The sequence below is a fragment of the Culex pipiens genome, chromosome 1 (assembly GCF_016801865.2).
Source record: "Culex pipiens pallens isolate TS chromosome 1, TS_CPP_V2, whole genome shotgun sequence".
In the NCBI taxonomy this organism is placed as follows: Eukaryota; Metazoa; Arthropoda; class Insecta; order Diptera; family Culicidae; genus Culex; species Culex pipiens.
The window spans coordinates 37,283,357-37,304,420 of NC_068937.1; the positions used below are offsets into that span (position 1 = coordinate 37,283,357).

General features: G+C 36.7%; 1 protein-coding gene across 7 annotated transcripts in view; it reads right to left on the bottom strand.

Moving 5' to 3' along the window:
• Window positions 1-21,064, bottom strand: part of LOC120414173 (pericentrin) — an 84,447-nt gene that overhangs the window by 39,544 nt on the left and 23,839 nt on the right. For 2 of the 7 annotated variants that reach the window (XM_039575238.2, XM_039575239.2), the window contains exons 3-9: window positions 18,095-18,238; window positions 17,618-17,884; window positions 3,606-3,731; window positions 2,427-3,545; window positions 2,231-2,290; window positions 1,194-1,361; window positions 647-706 (exon numbers count right to left, since the gene is read on the bottom strand). In XM_039575238.2, the coding sequence (XP_039431172.1) occupies window positions 647-706; window positions 1,194-1,361; window positions 2,231-2,290; window positions 2,427-3,545; window positions 3,606-3,731; window positions 17,618-17,884; window positions 18,095-18,238 (1,944 nt within the window). The remainder of the gene's footprint in view (window positions 1-646; window positions 707-1,193; window positions 1,362-2,230; window positions 2,291-2,426; window positions 3,546-3,605; window positions 3,732-17,617; window positions 17,885-18,094; window positions 18,239-21,064) is intronic. The other 5 variants (XM_052710246.1, XM_052710252.1, XM_039575243.2 and 2 more) reach the window with 5 other exon arrangements.

Sequence of the window (21,064 nt, forward strand, 5' to 3'; positions counted from 1 at the left end):
AGGTTGGAACAACTTCGCTTAGTTGATCCAAAATAGGTACATCTACCTTGTGTTGACAGTTGCACAACACAGAGTATAAAATCGGCTCGAATTTAGCTCGGATTAAAAAAAATATGTGAGGCTTCAAAGCAGATTGTTTTTTGTTTATGACCATTACTATTTTCCTAGTTTTGTGAGCAAAAATCTTTTTATTGCTAATTTTCAGCTGGACTAAATTATATGTTCTGGCGGTGATGTTTTGTTGTAGAATATTATGAGTGAACGATCTCTGGTTGAAATATGAGTGCATTGACACCATGATAAAACATGTTAGGTTAGTAAGCTTTTTTTTTTAAAATAATAATAACAACAAAAAAAAAATACCCGAACTTAGTCAAGGGGACAATATTAGGTCCACAAATTACAAGGTTTGTCGTAGTTATATATTATATACTAATGAATGCGTTTATCAAACATCAACTTTTAGTAACCTGTTAGGAGTGAGATGATTTTACCCTTCGCTGATCGTTAATCCATGTTTTATTTAGTTTATTTAATTATAACCTTCACCAAAACCCAGCATTTTATGTTATAGCTAGTTAAGCTTCAGAGAAATAATCTACAAACAATATGGTACATAAAGAAAAAGAAAAAAATCTACACTTACTTTTACAATAATCTCCCGATTATCGATATCACAACTACAACTGTCACACAAAAATCCTTCCTAATAATACGGTAAAAAAGGGGAATTTATAATAAAGATGGTGTATGTATAAAAGAAAACCGGTCAAATGTACACAATAGTGTTGTCGCCGTTGTGATGATGTTGTGTTCGAAGGGTCGACAAACGGTGCACGTGGTATGGTGTGCGTGGTAGAAGAAGAAGAAAAAGACAAAAAGCCAACGTTGTTGTATACAGAAGGTGTGAATTGCGGCAGTTTTTGGTTTGAGTGCAAGCGTTGAGTGTTGGTTTTTGAAAGTGGGGAAAAAATAGAAAAAAATATTACATTTGTTAGTAAGCTGATTTCGGTGCAGTTTTCGTTTTGTACTGTTCAAAAATTACGTGTAATGTGATTTTGTTAGTTGAGAATTGCACTTTCGTTGAAGGTGCCGGTGCAGGTGTGTCTCGAAAAAACTTTACAGCAGTGTTGGTGTGAAATGTATGTGTAAGTGAGTGGGTAAATGTACCTTCCAAATCAAATCACTCTTACCTCTTTGGTGGCCCGTTCGAAGCTCACTTTGTCCTTGTCTTTTTCGCGGAGCTGCGTTTTAAGCCGTTGAATTTCCTTCACAAACTCGTCTCGTTCCTGTTCCCGCTCGATGGCTTGCTCCTCCAGGAACATGCGTGTCGCTTTGAGCTGTTTGTCGGCGGCTTCGATCTGGGTCGGGGCGGATGGTCGGACAGAAAGCGGTTAAAGATGAGTGAAAAGCCGAGCGAGGTTTTTGTTTTTCCAATGATTGCGTGGGTGGGCGTTGATGGTAGATGGAATTAAAAAAAACGAGGGGGAAAACAGAGAAAATCACAATTTAAACTTTGCAGCGAGGTGACTTGAAGGGGTAGGACATCAATTTATACACTCAGGTGGAATGTTAACATGTGTATGAGGTGTTAGAACACGAGAACACTATAGGACAAGAAGCTTTTAATTTGTTTCGTAACACTCATTCCATTTTACAACATTTGATAATATTTTTATGTAGTTTAGTATTTTTTTAATGAATCCTGGGTCGTTGCAAATATTTTTTTTAAAGTTTAAGTTAATTCTGAAAATTCTGAAATTTTTAAAAATTCTGAAAATTCCAAAAGTTTGAAAATTTCTAAAAATTCTAAAAATTTTAAAAAATTCTGAAAATTCCAAAAGTTTGAAAATTTCTAAAAATTCTAAAAATTTTAAAAAATCAAAAATTCTAACTTTGAAAATTCTGAAAATTAAAAAAAAATGAAAATTTTAAAATTCTAAAAACGAAAGATAGTGAATAGAATCGATCTCGTTTGAATTTCTTTCTCAGTAAGCGTGTGAAAATCTTTTAATAAAGATTGTTTCACAGCTGTCTTTTTTAACACAAAAATACACATAAATCTGACAATATATGTACAATACATAATTCGAGTACACACAAATGCCTCAGAAGATGACAATGAAGAAAACAAGTTAACAACAAGCAACATGGTTAGTTAGTAAACAATGATTTCACAAACACGAAAATGGCACGAAACAAAACAAAACATAAAATTTACCAAAATTACCTTGTCGTACAACTCGTTAGTGCATTTCAAACTAATGCTTTTGGTGCTGTCAATAACTTTCTAGGAAAATGTTCAAACGCAAAAAAAACATGTGTCAATTTTGAATACTTGTGTTTGTGTGCAATTAAAACGACGAGACGGTGTGAGCGTTCAGGCAACCATGCTAATATCGCAATCATCCCCCAACCATACTCACTTGCGACTGCAGATCGACCTTTTCGCGCTTGCCGTCGTCCATGTAGCGTTCACCTTCGCGGCAAAAGTCCTCGACGAGCTGGAGCAGGTTGGCGGCAGCGGCGTTGTCCACCGTGTTGTCCGAGGCACTGCTCAGGACATGTTTGGAACGGTCCAGCAGCTCTACGAAGCTGTTGGATGGTTGGTGAGTGCACGGGATCAGGGCGTTCGTACCGTAACCTTCGCTGAACTCGACCCGTTGACTGTTCAGCTCCAGCAGGTGCTGCTTGGTTTCGTTGAGTTCCAGAACGAGGCTGTTGTGGCGGGTCAACGTGTCGGCCAGCTCGGTTTCGAGGAGGCGCTTTTCGTCTTCGGTTTTGAGCAGACGATTTCGCAGCTCGTGCAGTTGGATGTTAAGTTCGCCACTGGATTGGACCGTGGTGAGATCGGTTGGCAGACTGCTCGTGGCAGTTTGCAACTTCGGCACGACGCCTTCAACTTCACGCACCATGTTTTCGTCGAAGGAACGAGTACTTGCGCCGTCTTTTCTGCTGTTGCCACCCCGTTTGAGTCCGTCTTCCTCTTCACAACTGTCACTTTTCACCGAGGCCTTGTCTAAATCTTCATCTTTCGTGTCTGCTTTTCGCGTGACCTTTTCCGACAACTTCAGCAGATGGACGGCTTCCAAGCGGAGTCGCTCCAAGCATTCGTCAAGATTTAGCGAACTCCGTCCAGTTTCTTCCTTCGAGACGTAATGCAACAGCGAAGGGTCTTCGATGATCGACGCCAACCCGGAAACATCCGGCGTAAACTTGTGCAACTTCCTGCCCGTCGAGCACGTCGACGCACCCGTTTCGTTCAGATCAACGGCAAGCGTTCCGTCCAACGTTTCGTCCCCACCAGCGGCGACCGCGATACCGTGCTTGTGCAGCTCCCCAATCAGGGTGGCGTTCAGGTCGTCTTCGCAGACCGTCACATACTTGACCAGCTCACCAAGTACAGAGCGCAGCGTAGACGACAATTCCCGCAGATTGTCTCGCTCGCTGATGATTTTGTCCAGATCGCGCGTCGAATCGAACGTCGACTGGCGCTTCAGCTTCCACTGCAGCTGCTTTTCAAAGTCCGCCTTTACTTTGGCCATCTGGAATTAGATTAAAATCGTTATTACATAAAAATTCTTCAAGCAGAGCCAGTTTTTCACCTCTTCTTCATGTTTGATCTCAAGTTGGGCGATTTCGAGCTGACTCTTGGCGGTAAACTTCTCCCTCAGCAGAACCAGCTCCGGCGGCCAGTGGCTGTCCTCGACGACGGTGTCCGTTAGGAGGGCCTAACCAGAAAAAAAGAAAACAATCCAAGTTAGTTTCAACATGCTCACAATGTGTAACCTCATTTCCGGGTGTACAATTATAAATAAAACAAAATTACGCCATAAATAAAAACAACTGTGAGAACGTTAAAAGCAGGGGATCAAAACAAAACCAAGATAATGATTTACAGCAACGCGAAACGAAATGTTGTGCTGCTTACTTAACCAGTTTGGTTGGCCCAAACGATTCATTCATAAATTTGACTATCCATTCGTTAACGCTAACGTCGTCGGTAGCAGCAGTGATTCGAACCAATTGTGAAAACTTTTCTATGGGAATTGACATGTGGAACGCATTTGGGACACTTGGAAGATCGTGTTGAGGGCGCTGTAGGACAGCGTAAGATTGGGTGTTGATTTGATGCTTCTCAGCGGAAGCAGTTTGGGAATTGTTGCAAAGAAGTGGACGATGTTTGCAACTTAACAGTTTTTCGTAATGAATGTTTGGCAATAAACTTAAAATTCAGTTAAAAAAATCTTTTTGAAAAATATGGAAATATGAATTAAAAAATCATAACATTGAAATTAAAGTGATTTTTATGAAAACGTTACATTTGCCTCTCGTATTTTAAAATGTGCATTAGACATCCAGGATTGGTTTGACTTTTTACCTTAGCTTTTGCAAATTACTGTTAAAAATGGATTTTTTTAAAACCTTAATATCTTTTTGCAACAGCCTCCAACACCCATACGTCAAAAGATAGGTAATTTCATGGACTATAAGCTTACTGTATTAACTTTTTGGCCAATCGCAGTTTTTTTCATAGTTTTTTTTTATTTTTCTATAACAAACATTTTAAAACGTTAGTTTTTGCCCTGTAGGCCGCCATAGCGGCACTTTTTGGTATCAATTTTGTCATATTCAGAATCATCAAACAATTTCACGTAAGTTAGAAGTAGTGGAGTTGTAAATTTGATTGGAAAAATTTCCATTTAGAATGAATTAAAATATTTTCTGACAATTTGTTGGATTAGGGGTAAAACAGGGTTTCGCCTACTTGATACAGCATTTGACGTATTGATCATAGGGTAAACAAGATCTATTTCTTTTTTCAAAAATGTTTTATTTAATTATTTTTTAAATCAAAATTACAATTCCAATACTTTTAACTTACGTGAAATTGTCCGAGGATTCCGAATATGACAAAATTGTGACCAAAAAGTGCCGCTATGGCGGCCTACAGGGCAAAAACTAACGTTGTAAAATTTTTGTTCTAGAAAAATCTAAAAACTATGAGAAAAACTGCGATTGACCAACATGTTAATACCATAGGCTTATAGTGCATGAAATTACCTATCTTTTGACCTATGGAAGCATGGGTGTTGGAGGCTGTTGCAAAAAGATATTAAGGTTTAAAAAAATCCATTTTTGACAGTAATTTGCAAAAGCTAAGAGAAAAAGTCAAACCAATCCTGGATGTCTATGGCACATTTTGAAGTGCTTTAAAAGACCTTTCGAATGCATCTAAGAGAATTGGAATTGATGAAGTTTTACGAAAATGCGAGCAATTTTAAGATTTTTCATGTTTTTTGGACCTCAAATTTCAATGCCCGTTTTACCCCACTTCCCTTTGTCGTAGAGGGCTCATATTTGGCATGAGTTCATCTCATGTATAGACAAACAAACGCTGAAAGTTTCATCCAAATTGGAGTACCTCGATACGACCTCTAGAACAAACCGAGCAATATGTACAAATACTGCCTCTTAACATATGAAACACAATAGCTTATAGAACCTTTTCAAAAAGAAAAAAAAAACTCTAGATATGAAGAAAGCAGGCTGATGTTTTTTGAAAACAAACAAAGCAAGCAACCTGCAAACACGGAAAAAGCGTGCTTGTTTGTTTGTTTGCCGTAGTTTGAGTAATTCTCCTAAGAATGAGCAAATTTATTGGAAACTCAAATTTTTGTATTTTTTCATTTGGATGAAACTTTGTGTGTACTATTTCTGCCATCCATGCAAGTCTCCATAGAGTTATCTACGTGCGTATGTATTGCGTGTACGTACACGAAAAATATTGAGGTTAAATTTTGTACCGGCCAGCAAAACAAATGGTGTGCTAGTGTGCGTGAGATCAGGCTTAGATAACTCTATAGAATAATCTAAGCCTGATTTGACACACACTAGCACATCATTTCTGGAGCAACACGAGAAAAGGGCGGATAAGCATTTTGACAGATTGAACTATTTTGCTATTTCTCATGCTTCAGGTAACTTTTTCTCAAAATTCGAAATGGGAAACAACAGCTGACCTCCACAGCTACCATTCAGCACTATGGGTTTGTAAAATAGTTGCATATTGCCTGGGAAATTGCAAAATAGTTGCAGCTGTCAAAATGCTTATGCGCCCTTTTCAAATTTTGCTCCAGATTTGTTTTGCTGTCCGGTACAAAATTTCACCTCATTCTTTTTCGTGTACGCAGTACAAACAAAATGCTATTTAAAATTTAAAAAAATCTGCATCTTGAGAACGGATTTTTGTATTTCTGATCGATTTGATGTCTTCGGTAACATTGTAGGTATTGAGCGGGAGCGTTCTTTTATTACGTAACGAAAAAAAAAATATTTTAATACATCTCTGAAAAAAAAAGTTACACTCTTAAAAAATTATCGTTTCCAATTCAACTTTTCACACAAAAATAAATTGCGCAAAATAACCATTTTTAAAAATTATCATTTTCGGATATGTTTTGGATGACAAAAAGGCACAAGTTAGTCAACATTCATTTCGCAGTGTTACCAAAATTTATACGATGTTTTAAAATCAAGTACATAACAGAAATTTCAATATAGTGCTCCGTTTTCAAGGTTTAGCCACTATTTCACTTTTTTGTTGTTGTGTTTTTTTAAACCTGTAGGAGTCATGCTCAAGTTTGACCATACGATTTTTTGCCGGTAATTCTGTAGCTGTGTAATTTTGGAATAAATATTTTTTAGCGGCCAAATTGGCAAAAATGCGTGTTTGATTGTTTGTTTGTCATAGTCTAATAAGGCTTTCTAGTCAGAAATTTACCAACACATTAAAGTACCTATGTTTACATTGCAGCTGGAAATTTGTTTGCATCAGATTTGCTATCTCTTTTTGCAAAGTTTTTTGTCAGCCGACTTTCAGCTGATTTTTTTTTACTAACCGCCCGATATGTCAGCCACTTATTTCGCAGGGCTTCATCCATGAAGTACGTCACGCTAAAATCAGCCAAAAATTACCCCCCCCCCCCTTCCTCCCCTTTGTCACGCTTTTACTTTACTTATAACATGCAATGTCATGGCCTATCTACAATCACTTAGCTTAGAAAATTTCACTTAGCTTAGGAATTTGAATCAATGGAAATGAAGCCGAGCTTCTACAATGGAAAAGTAATCAAATTAGAAACTGACGTATGGTTTGAAAAATTTCAAAATCTACGGTAAGTTGACGTTTCAATATCAAAGGTAAACAAACAACTGCATAGCAACGTATATCAGCCCAGCAAAATTTCTAAGTTGATTGTGGATGACGGCCGTAAGTTGCGTACTTTCCTAAGTAACTACTTTACTTAGATGTTCTAAGCTAAGTGATTGTAGATAGCCCATCACGCTTGCTCAGAGCCCCCCCTAGAGCATGACATACTTTATGGATGACGCTCAGGTTTGTGACAGTTCGAGCTCGATCATTGTTTGCATCAGGACACTGTGACGAGAAGTTCGTAATTTTTGGGTTAAATTATATTTTTTTCACTGAACCTAGAAAGCCTTATACCTCCTTCAGTCAATTCTTAAAATAGTTAAGGAGGTATTAGACTATGCCAAACAAACAAATAAAATCGTACTTTTAGACAGTTTGGCAGTTTGTTTGGCTGCGTGTGTTTGCAGAAACATCAGACTATATACATTTTGCTTTGTTTGCAAGTTTGGCAAACTGACAAACACGAAAAAGTGCGAGAAAGTTAGTTTGTTTGTCATAGTCTAATACCTGTTTGAAGACTCGAACGAGTTGGAAAAAGATTTAGTTTTCTTAGCGAATCCTACAAAATTTATAGAAAATGTGTCAGGAAAAAAACAAATAGGAACACAACATCAAATACACAAAAGGCATTAGGGGTTGTTCTAATATTACGTCGAAAGATGTTCAAAAAATTCAAAAAATTTAGATTTTAAAAAAATGTCCACGTGGTTTATGGATGGTCTCTAAGTCATGATCTAAAAGGGATATTCAAAAAAAAAAACTTTCATTCTGAAAACACTATAAAGAAAAGTCGATGTACATATTTCTAAATAAAAAGTCATTTTAGAATCAGAGTAAAATTAATGTTTACAGAAAATTTAAATATGAATAAAAGTAAAAACAACACTATAATTTTAACAAAATTTCGACGAAATAAAAATTCAGCACAATATCTTCACAGAACCAGCAAGATTTTTGTTTCAGAATAATTAAAAGCAAAAGTCGCGTGCGTTAGCTGTGGAGCATCATCAGATTTATTTTTACACGTCTATGTTGGGCGAGTGCGCTATTTATAATCCGTTGCATACACAGGCTGAGACATGACTGCAGCGCAGATTCGTGCATTCAAACGCAGCAGCAGCAGCATGATCATCACCGCCAACGGTTTACAAACTAGAAGCTAAGCTAAACGCAGAGCGTCGCTGCGTGTCGAATTAATCTTTGTTTATCCGTGCCATGCGCACATTTCGAGCATAGATTACCCTCCAAGCAACGCCAGAAGTGATAGTTCAGTGCACCACGGTAGTACTCGTGGTCCCCAGAGAGAGAGAGAAAGAAAGAACATCCGCGAGTCACATGTTGCCATGCTCATGTGTGGCAAAAGAACCGCCAAGAAAGGAAGATTTTTTTTTATGTTTTATGCTCCATGCGCGATGATGACGAATGATGTTTATGTGAAATATAACATCCGCTGCTCGTTGCTCGATGTTGGATTTATGAATAACTACACAAAAAAAGCAACATAAACATATGTTGTCGCAGAAGGAAAACATGTCTGTGAGCGAGAATTAGACATTAATAATGCGAATTAAGATCCAAAATTATCACAAAGGAACAAACCTTAAGGCATTTGAATTTTAAATTTATTCTGTCTTTTGTCAATAAAATAATAATTTGCGTATGACGGATTTACAACTTCGAAAAATAGCTTAAAATCAAAAGCTATTTACAAACCACTTCACAGCTAATTCACCGCGAGTAGGAGAAATAGATCGGCATAGAGAATAACGAGAATATCTCAAGTTTGGAACCACTTATAACTTTCACTGCTGATTTGCTCCCTCGCAAGAACAAATGTGTTAAATGTCTATATATGAGCTAAAAGCGACCTTCTCCACACTTAAGCGGAGTCACTCGAAAATAGTAGTGTTTTCCATTTCCGCGTTTGGGCGCTATTTTTAGGTGTTAGTCTTGAGGGCCAACATTTCGTTCGCACCATAATGTACGTAAATGGTACTCACGTGTCTTTGAGGATTTTTTTTCAAAATTTTACTCACAATTGTGCTTAGGTACATAGATTTTTTTGAATAAATGCTTTAAAAAAATCTGCTTTATTATAACACAAATTGATTCAAGTTTCGAACCATTGCAACCTTTTTGCTGTTAAATTTGATTCGTCCTTGAATTAATGAGATGGAAATTAAAACTGTCTTAAAACAAACTTTCAAAAGCTGAGTACAAAATACAAAGAAATGTGTTATTTGGAATAAGCGAATATTATATAAAGTATTTTTTTAGGGCTCAGTTTGTAGAAAAAATTAGAAAAAGTAAAATGAGTGATGTGTACTTAAATTTTGACTAAAATTCAGCCAAAATGGGTGAAAAAACATCTATAACAAGTTCTTTTTACTGTGTAGGCTCTGTTTTGGCGAAAGTAGTTTAAATTTTGACATCCCACTGTCTTTTCGTGGTTCTAAAATTATCATCAGATCGCAAAATTTGGCGGAAAAAAGAATTTCCGAAAAATTGTTACGAAAATTATGGTAGTTTGGGAGGTTTTGAAAATCTTAAGCAGTTATTGCACTACGGCAAACAAACAAACAAACTCGCACTTTTTGACAGTTTGCCAGTTTGCCTGCTTTGTTTGTTCGCCTGGATTTGTTTGAACAAACGTCAGCCTGCATACATTTTGCCTTGTTTGCGAGTTTGTCGCAAACAAGTTTTAGAGTTTGTTTGTTTGCGGTAGTGTAATAGCTTCTTTACTTTCCAGGAATGACAAAGTTGCTTGGATTGTTGACAATCGGGATTTACGGGTGCCACGATATCTCGAGATGGGATGGACCAAATTGGCTGAAATTTGAGGTGAAGACTCTCAAGATGTATCCAGTGTGCATGACGAAGCCCAATTTCTAAAATAAGTTTTTTTTTAAATACAAAAATCAAAAACTAACGGTATTGTATATGAAAAACACAAAAATATTTTTATCTTTTTTTTAAATAAACTTTTTGAAAATCGGGCTTCGTCATGCACACGGGATAGGTTTAACAAGTCTTCACCAAAATTTTGAGCCGATTAACGAAAATCGAAAATTGTCCAACAATATGTTTTTTTCCCTTGAATTTGCCCTGAGAATGAGCCAAAGTGTCAAAATATAGATTTTTGGTCATGTTTTTGGTCCTATACATGATTTTTGTTTTAGGAAAAAATTGCGAAATTTTGTAATTTAGCCCAACATTTGAAAATGTTAAAAATCAGTATTTTAGATTCTTTTGAAAAGCTATCATTGATTATAAAATTTCGAAAACAAAAAATAACTGAAAAGAGCAGGAAATTTCACAACATTTTCATTTATTAACATTGAAAATCTGACCATTAACTCCCGATGATGAAAAAAACTAGTGCTAATTTTCCAACACTGAATAGTTCTCATTTTTCCTGTTTTTTTTTATTTTGCATGGCCAAAAAAAGTTCAAAAATGCAAAATGTAGGGAAATCAGACATATTTTTTAAGGGTACACAACAAAGCATCCTTATTCTTGTTCGAAAATTGTTGAACTTACGGACTCAATCTCGGAATAATTTGATAATATAAATTGTTAAATATTGATATGAATCCTTTTTAGATAGTTGCTTAGAGGACAAATCAAAAAAAATAATAATAGTTCCAGTAGTTTCAAAGATACCAAAATGTGTGTAACAAATATCTGGATGCTCCGGGCTCTGGTTGATGTGCACCTAAAATACGTTTTGATTGAAAATTTGACTTTATATTTCACAAGTTTTTTAAAGATTATTTTAAATCACTATTTTCCATAAAATCATAACTTGGTTAAATATTTTAAGCATTTTCTTAAATTTTCTGAAAAGACACTTTACATCTTTGACATAACCAAAAAATCAAAATCAAATTATTCGCTCTACAGCATTGCCTTGGCGTTCTCGATTGCGAGATTCCTACTCGAAACTAGGTGTTCGAAGGCTTGATTGTTGAGGCAATTGCAAACCTCTTTTTACACCTTAGCTTCCATCCACCCCGGTATTCGAACTGACGACCTTTGGATTGTTAGTCCAACTGCCTACCAGCGACTCCACCGAGGCAGGACCCAGGGAGACGACTCCTACACCTGGACTGAGCTAACGACCTAACCTTTTTTAGGTAAGTCCGGGGCCAACATTTACTTCCCGTCCGACGGAAGGCGTGATAAGACAAATCTCGTCTCGAAAAATGCCACCGGGAACGTCTGGGATCGAACCCAGGCCGACTGGGTGAGAGGCAATCACGCTTACGCCTACACCACGGTCCCGGCTTTGACATAACCATTAACATTAAAAAAATTACTGAAATATAAAAAAGAGTTATTTTTTGCAATTTCAGTGACAAAAAGTGATTTTAAAAATCAGCAAAATAATCCTTGTAACATTTTTTCGGTGTAGTTTTCGTTCATAATTACAACTATGCCTAAGACATCAAATCATTTTTGTATGGACAACTGCCAAATTTGTTTGGAAAATTAATACAAACAAACTTATGATGCAAAATACCTCCTATGGCCATACGGAAGGCAACCAAAAAATTTCAGCAAGGTAAATTTTGCTCGGTCAACTTCAATCAACGGTATTGAATGAGAATTGTGTCCTTTCTAGCCTCGGCTGAACATATAACAAAATTTGAACGTTTAAAGAAGATTGGCATACCCTCTGCTTAAAGTGGTTAACAATAAAAAAACAAGATAAAAAAAGGTTCTTTCTAATTTAAGAAAAACAAATGCATACTTTTCCTGTCATTCTTTAGTTCCGTAATGGCCTACTATATAAGTAATAATGGTAAAGAATTCCAAAAATATTTAACCATGCAACATTTAGCTTTCTAGGTAATGGTGAGCAAATTGCGACAGCAACAACAACATCAACAAACCTTTATCTCCTCAGCTAGCAGCAACCGGTTAGGAAAGCTTCAAAACCACATGTTAAATGTGGCCGAGATTGGTGCCGAATGTACTCAAAGTTCACTAACGGATTGTTATTTTTCCGTCACGAATGGACACACGGCGTTGAGCGGTAAAATGAACGGTAATGTTACCAAATCGACGTAAAATCACTAGAAAACACTTCTATTAATACACGACGTGGTCGGACTACAGAACTGCCACGCGCTTTTCGCACGACACAATTTACACCAAAATCGCAGTATTTTGAAAATATTTTGGTTCTTTTTTCTTTTTTTTCTTGTTATAGTCACTGCTCACTTCTACTTATCAGCGATTCTTCGCACAAATCAATCCCAGCTGATCGATCAAAATCTTCCAGTGCCGGTTAATCACACTGTTACGGAAGAATCGCCTCCTCGACGGTTAGAACCAACCGTTTTGCTATTAATCTTCCCAAACGAACAAAACACAACCGCGGCCGGCAACAAGAGACGTCCGATCGGGCCACAATTCAAATCCAAACTGACAACAACAACGGGATCGAAATGGATCTAAAAATACGAACGAAAAGGCTCATACACTCAACTCAACCGTGTTCGGCAGCAGCACATGCGCAGATTACTCATCTTTTGCTCTGTTTACTATGAACCGAGTTTGTTCTAAATTCTCACTCGAATCGTCGACTCTTCTCATGAGGGTGAGTGAAAAGTGAGAAAGTAGAAAATGACCGTTGGATGTTTGCACTAGGAAGCTTATCCAGATAAGAATGAAAAGGAATAAGGAATTGCTGGTGTGGCTTATCAGTGCAGAGATTTTAAAGGACTCAAGCGATAACGCTGTAAAGCACTGGTCAGATTTTGAAAATAGAATTTAGTCATTTTCACCCGTCAACCTTAAAAACAGAGCCGAGAGAAAGCCGAGAGAAGTATTATTAGAAATTAATAAACCTTAAAAATAAACAAAAAGTTTTATGATCCAATTTAAGCTCGAATATTCTGCCTTTTTATTTATTAAGTTTTATCAAGTGTAAAAATGTGTGAAATTAGTAGAATTTTGTGAGCCCTTTTTAATTGTTTATAAAATTTTAGGTCGTTTCGTTTTCGTTTTCGTTTTACGGAGCAAGGTGGGGGACGCGGCCTCAAGTCAGTCCAAGTCCGGTTTCTTGTGGAAAAAAGGGTAGTGGCCGAACTAGTATTGCATACAAAATGAACACCACCGGAAGATATAGGGGATCGGGAGGGGGAAGGTGAAAGAAAATTAGTGTTGGTGTGAGTAGTAAGAACTTGGATGACTTGAGCAGTTACGGTAATCTAAGTTTAACACTGAATAAAGAAAATCTGAAATTGTGATTCAAAGTAAAAAGGCCCGGAATAAATTAAATTATTAGTTAATTAAATAAGAAAATGTAACTAATCGGAGATCTATACAAAAGAAACCTATGATGTATTCCAAATTTAAAGGAAATAAAAAAATACTAGAGAACAAAAGATGAAAACTAACTGCCGACCTGTCGCGTCCGTCAGTAGTCTTGTCGTACATTACAACTAGAAACAGATCTGCCAATGAAATATTACACTTCGACCAAATCAACTAATCATTTAAGTCCAATTATTCATCTACGGAAAACTAACTAACTTTAATCAACAACCTAAACTGTCTGAAACTGTCTGAAAGTAAATTTAATCTCAAATCCTCAAATGTTTTATTACAACGCCAAATAAGGTAAAGGACCTTGTTTTTAAACCAGTCTTGCCGCTTCCAAAAACCAATAAACATAAATGAACAGTTCATAAACATAAATGAACAGTTCATAAGTTGAACACTCGTCATTAAGACGACTATTTCGTGCCTTTCATTTCATTAGGGCATAAAGCCTTGCAAACAAGAGTGCATCTCTATCATACCTTATGTAAACTGTCATTTAAGTGAAGGAGACACACTCCTGTTCACAAAACCCATGCGCCCTTTTGAAATGTTAGGCTCCATTTGATCGTCAAGGCTCCAGTAGATCCTCGATTCGCAACAATGGTCGATACAACCATAATCCGAAAACCGTTAGTTCAACAGATTAACGAATTTTTGTCCGATATCATTACATTATTGATTGACCAAAAGACTCTATGGAAATTTTGACATATCAAAATGCTTTGTATGATTACTTAAATGGAAGTTTAAAATTTACGCACGTAACATTTTTTTAAATAAATTTCAAAATCTATTCTATCCTACAATGTCTAAAAGAGGCCTTTGTTTCTGTTGTGAGCAAGCGCTGGTTTCAGAGTTCATTTTTCAATTTAAAAGGGGTGGGAGACGACTAATTTGCTTCATGAACTCCTACTCGGCCTTGGGACCACCTCTTAAGACACTGTCGAGGCCCTAGACACAGCGTCGAGGCCCGCTTCGCATGGCAAAAATGTTGGCTGGGGGGAAGTGATATTATCACGAAATTTTATTTTAAAGCCAACATTGCTAACGGCGTCGAGGTCCTTGCCCAAGGGTTTATAAAATTTTAGGTCGTTGGAAACTTATTCATTTTTTTCATTTTTTTCTGCAGAAATTTAATAATTTTATCCACAAACATACTTTAACTGTGTATTTTTTTGTTTCGTATATTTTCTGTTAAAATACGAATTTATGACAATGTTTAATAAACTTACTGCTCTAAAACATATTTTGACCGTTTTCAAGTGTTTCTATTGATTCTTTATTAAGGCTTCAGAAAAAAAAAATTCCTAATAAATAAGTTTTTTTTTACATTTTTGATTTTTTTTATATACCGTCAGTGGGAGTGACTATTAGTTGGCCTGGAGCTTATTAGAGAACGGACATCTTAAACCAAAAGTACCAATCGAAGCACGAGAACTGTCAAACGGAGGTACCAATCGAGTAAAATCCTTTGTCTTATACTCGATTGGTACCTCCGTTTGACAGTTCTCGTGCTTCGATTGGTACTTTTGGTTTGAGATGTCCGTTCTCTAATAAGCTCCAGGCTCTCTAGTGACTATGGGTCAAACAACAATACACCTCACGTAGTTTCTTAACAACAACAAAAATTATAATGTAGAATTGTTCTTAGATAGTTTGCAAACATTTTCCCAAAATATGGTGGAATTTGATGAACTCTACCTTAAATGCCAATAGTTCGAAAAGGATTTGTTCCAAGAACGAGATTTTCTCAGCTTAGTCATCTTGATATGTCCCCTACACAAACCTTTTCACAGAATTTAGTTTTATTGAGAAGAACCTGAGAAATGATAAAATCCGTAAAAAAAAATGCTTTGACCAAATCTCACCCCCAGACCCATTGTCATTCCCACAATTTGAGGTTAGGATGATTGCAAAATCTTGTTTCGGACTTATGATTTATAAAAAGGGCTGAGAAATAAATAAAAATCAAACATGACTTTCGAAATTTAGAAACAAACCGTATCACAAAATGCTTGATATATTTTTACAGTTATGCTGCTATCAAAAATTGCAATATATCAATACATTTATTAAAGTATTTTTTAAACCAATTTGTTTGTCAAAATTCAAAATTTGTATAAAGATTTAACAGTTTTTTTGGATTGAAAATGCATAAATGATTGTTCCCTCATTTGTAGGAGAAAATTTGAAAGGAAGGAATTTTTGGTTTTCGCCTTTTGTTAAAAAAAACGTTTAAAAAACTGCATCCGAGCAAAGATAGCTTGATGGTCTAATCCGAGAACACCCGAAATGTATCAAAAAAATTAAACCGGTTAGCACTACTGCGTTGTGTTTACAGCAAAGACGATTCTGTGAAGGGATCACATTCCCCAGAATCTTCAGGGGAAGAAGGATGTGTGGACATACCGTACCAAACGCTACACTTTGTACAATGGACTCTCTTAAGGAGCTATTAGAATATGGAAAATAAACAAACAAACTCGGGGGGGTTGGGATTTCTAAAAAAGTATGCACGTGGTTTATGGATGGTCCCATAGTGTGGTGCTAAAGAAATAAAATCAATATAAAATACCTCGAAAGAATGTCCTCATCATCTGCCCACCATTGAAAAAACGGCTAATATCCACTTTTGGCAAAAACGAGATATTAGCACCAAGTGGTAGAGGTTGTTCCAACGCATCTTCTGAAACTTGAATTTCACTGAAATAGTGTCTAGACGGTTAAGACTTGGCTGCCGATACGAAAAACCAAACGGCTAATATGCCACTCTAATGGGAAATTGCCTTGACGGAGATTTTGTGACAAACACTAAAACGTTTTTTCTCGGAATACTTGATTTAGCATAATAGCCGAATTTTCAATTATGGGCAGTAATAGGGTCCTAAAGCGCTATGTCAATTTATATGTACAACGTAAAAAACACGATTAAAAACCATTTCTGATCACTTTTTTTCATTTTCATGCAAAAAAATAAATTGACAAGACAACATTTTTTCGATGGAACGAGCTGGCAAGTAGGAGCTTTTCTGTCAGAAGGGCCACGAAGCTATTTTTTAAAAATTGATTTAAAATCTATTTTAAATCCTTTGCGGTCGTACAAAGGGTCATTGTACTCAGATAAATAAACTTTACCGGTGTGAACAATAGTATCACGAATTTAAGCTTAATTTTAGAACCCAATTGCCTAACAAACGCACTAAGTCTTTTGACGTTTCAATTTTGACGACCCATTCTAATCGAAGGCTGAAGAAAACCGAGCGAGGAGCGAAGGCAAATAAAGAACAAAGGGAGGCCACCAACACCACCAACATGCTAGTGCAGCGCCTGTTGGAGTGAGCAAGTGCTGCCAGGAAACTTTCGCTATAAATGCTACTTTTCGTGAGTGTTCGCTCAAAATTTCATCAATTTTGGCAGCACTAAGCAGACCCAAAAGAGCGGTGGAAGAAAATAATGAACTAAGCTGAAAATAGAAAAATGGGCGTGGCCCAATGCACTCGACTGATTAGAATGCACTTTTGAAATTTTTTTTTTAAATGCTTGTAAAAGGAATAGCATAATTTTTAATAAAAGTGAAAATAAACAGAAATGTTTACAAAAAGTTGCTCTACTCGTTGGTGTACTTGGTTTTAGTGAATTTCAAGGAACAATCCAGATTATCCAGCATCATTCAAACACGACCGCTTATTAGGCTTAAAATGGGCATATTTCCCCTACACTTTTTAAATTGTTTTGTGTTCTTTAGTCACAGCCCGGTTTACGTCATATTCCCGAGATACAACTTTCAGAACATTTACACATAATTTTTGAATGGATAGCTGCCAAACGTGTTTGGCGCACACAAAATTTTAATCAAATCAAAAAATATCAGTAAAATCCATTCCCGCATTTAAGAGAAAATCGCTCTTCATTGAATGTTGATGATCATGAAAATTATTTCGTATGAAACAAACCCAACATGCAAACATGCATCATGCACGCAATGTTCCATGCAAGCTTGAATGCAACCTTGCACCCAACGAACGTCGGTGGTGATCTTGATGAACCATGCGTCTCCACGCCACTCACCTGTATCTGCACTTCCAGCTCGCGGAGCACGTCCTGCCGGGCGAGGGCCACCTGTTCCTGGAGCCGCCGCTCGTAGTCCGAGATGATCTCGTGCAGATCGTCACTCGGCTCGGTACCGGCATCGGCCGTCGTCGTTGGGTTGATGTTGTTGTTAGTGGGTGTGACAACGTTTGTGGACGTCGTCGACGGTGTTTTTGGTGGAGGCGGTTTTGTTTGAGTTGTTAGGTGGGATGCATTCGCGCTCACAACGGGAGCTTCCGTGTTAAGCTAGTGGTTGTTTGTTGTTATTTGGAATGTGTTTATTTTTTTGTTACGACACGAAAAAGTTTGTGGTTTGTTTGAATGGCACACAAAAAAAGGGTGAAAAGAAAAAGAACTCGTTAGAATGGGTTTTAGGGTGTCACACATGATCGCATATTTTAGTTGGGTTTGTGATTTTTTTTTCTCATGCAAAATTTTCAATTTGTCAGTACTTACAATAAACTCTTCACTAGCCTCTTTGTCCTCGAAGTACTTCAGTCTTTCTTGTAGCAGTTTCATGTCAGCGTCATGCTTTCGCCGCAGATCTGCGATCTTTGTCTTGTAGAACTGGTTCAGCTGATCAGGATTCATTTGAATGTCCTAAAAAGAGTGAGAAAAATAATTATTTGCTAAAGTTTTATTATTTTAATTTCTCAAGCAATTTTTTAAACCTTTTAAAAGCGTAAAAAAATTACACGGGCAGTTGCGACAGAAATTTCAAAATAATTCAAACTTCATGGTTTTCAAAGACAAACAAAAATATTAACATTTTGAGGCGCATGTGTGACCTGTCGACCCTCCAGATTGTCTCGGTGTCCCGCGGGGATGTTCCTGAGGAGGTACAATTCCGGAATTATGGTCCACCAGGCATGATGAGTATAAAACTTCAAGATTTCCAAGAGATCCGGAGATGTTCCGGAGGGGAGGAAATTCCGGAATTGTGGTCCACCGGGCATGATGGGTATCAAACTTCAAGATTTTCAAAGATCAACAATACTTTTGACATTTTGAGATTCGTTAGTGGTTTGACCAACCTTCATATAATCCCGGTGGCCCTCGGGATATTTCGGAGTATAGACTAATTCCGAAATTGTGGTCCACAAGGCATGATGGGTATCAAAGTTCAAGATTTTCTAAGATAAATAAGAAAACTAACATTTTGGGACCATGAGTGACCTGACCATCCTTTAGATTGTCCCGGTGACCCCCGGAGATGTTCCGGAGGAGAGACAATTTTGGAAATGTGGCCAACCGGGTAGAGATGGGTATCAAACTTCAAGATTTTCGCAGATTACCAAAGTCCAAAATTACCATACAAAAAATTTTAAACAGTTGGTCAAATAAGTGTGTGGCCATGCATGTTGTCTAAATAATTTTGTTTATATATTCTATTTATCAAATCAGGGATCAAATAGAATACCCTTCCAACCCTTTTCCCGACCTTCCCTTTCCAAAATCCCAATTTCTAAAATTCCACTTCCACCCAAACAATATGATTATATGAAATATGCCCATTTTACACTTACACACCACACCGCAACTAGTTCGGAGCGTTTGGTACGGTATGTCCACGCATTCTTCCTCCCCTGTTGATTCTGTGAAAATTGATCCGTTCACAAATTTGTCTCTCCGGTTAATACATCGCAATAGGCCGATTAGATAAGATTTGATTAGCGTTGTTTGAGTAACACTTGAGCAGTTCTCTACGATTTCGCCAATTTTCCACGATAATTTCTTTTTTTTTGGTTTGGATAAAAATTTGTCCATACATTTCTTGTGTCAAAAGAATCCATTTTGCATTGTTTTGCTAGAAATACTTCTTGAAAAAAAGCTGACAAATTCTGAGATTCAGCCTCACAAAGAATTCGAATCTATGGAAATGATTTTTTTTTTCAATTGTCACCTAATTAGCCTGGAATTTTCAACTGAAGATATCTTAAAAACTATTGAGGTTTTGCAGCGCGACTGTGAAATGTAGGTGGCGCCAAAATGAGGTTACTTGCTTAAAATCGTATACACTCAAACCCCGATGGTTCGACGCCAACTGTTGTCAAACAAACGGGGTCACTTTTTAGTTTGACACCCCTTTTACACGGAGTTCACACATACTACCAAACGTTTCTTTTGATAGTGTGCGTGAGCGCCGTGTAAAAAGTGACAGTTCGTCACTTTTTAGTTTGACTTTGACCAACCAGTCAAGTGTACCGGATTGAAGAACAAAATCGATAATTTCTCATGATTCCCTGCATCAATCTTAATGAAACTGGTTGCAAGAGACGAGACAAATTTTTTATTAAAATAATGAACATCAATTTTTGAGCGCGCAAAAATTTGTGAACTTTTTCTTTAAAAAACATGTTTTGGAACACGAAAAAAATGAGTTTCTTCGTATATATCAATGAAATAAACAGTTATATAGTTGATAACAGATGTGTTAACGTATATTCAACATTGATTGTTGACAGACTTTTTTGCCAAATAGTTTAAATAACTATCTTTTTCTAAATTTACAGTTTTCTCATAGAAAAATCGAAAAAAATATTGGAAAGTTGTACACCAAATGGTTGGAAATAGTTTTTCTCATCCGAATCCGGCATATATGTTTTTTTAAATGTTGATTATGAAGGAAAAAACTTTTTTTTTTCAAAAGGTCATAGGTTTACGCTGTTTGTTTATAGGTGGCGACATGTGTCTTTTAGCTTTGCTGCAAATCCTATATTGGTTCTATTCTCAATGTTGAATAATTAAACTTTTGCGAAATTTTCTGATCTTTTCTATAATGAGTCGATTTTGGACGGTGGAGCAGCGCGCACGCATTGCAGGATTATTCGTGTTTCGGGCGTCATTTTTTCACTGATTGGTGTTTTTTTTTTTGTGTTTTTATTAAGATTACATTAATTGTTAAGCCCTTCCTATGTCATCGTTGATCAGAAGGCACGGCGTCGGGTAAATTGTGCATTAATTTTTCAAATAATGTGTTAAATTTTCACGGTGTAAAAGTCATTTCTATAGAGTCGTTTATCGAAAGAAACGTTGACATTTCGGATAGAAAATTAGTGCGCTGACCACGGGGACGCCCAGACTCGTTATTGCATTTCGATCTCTTAAATGTTCGTTGTATCGCTGTTTTTTTCGTTGATCGATATAATTTATTCCAACTGTAAAATAATATTTTAAAATGGCTGTATCTTGAGAACTACATCAGCAAACCTACTGAAACTTTGCCCAGAGATACTTGACAGTCATATGAAGCAAAATTCATCAATACATTTTTCAATACATTCAATACATTCATCATAACATTTTAAAATGGCTATATCTTGAGAACTACATCAGCAAACCTTCTGAAACTTTGCCCAGAGATACTTGACAGTCATATGAAGCAAAATTCATCATTATCTCGAAATGCATATTCTTTAAAGTGCT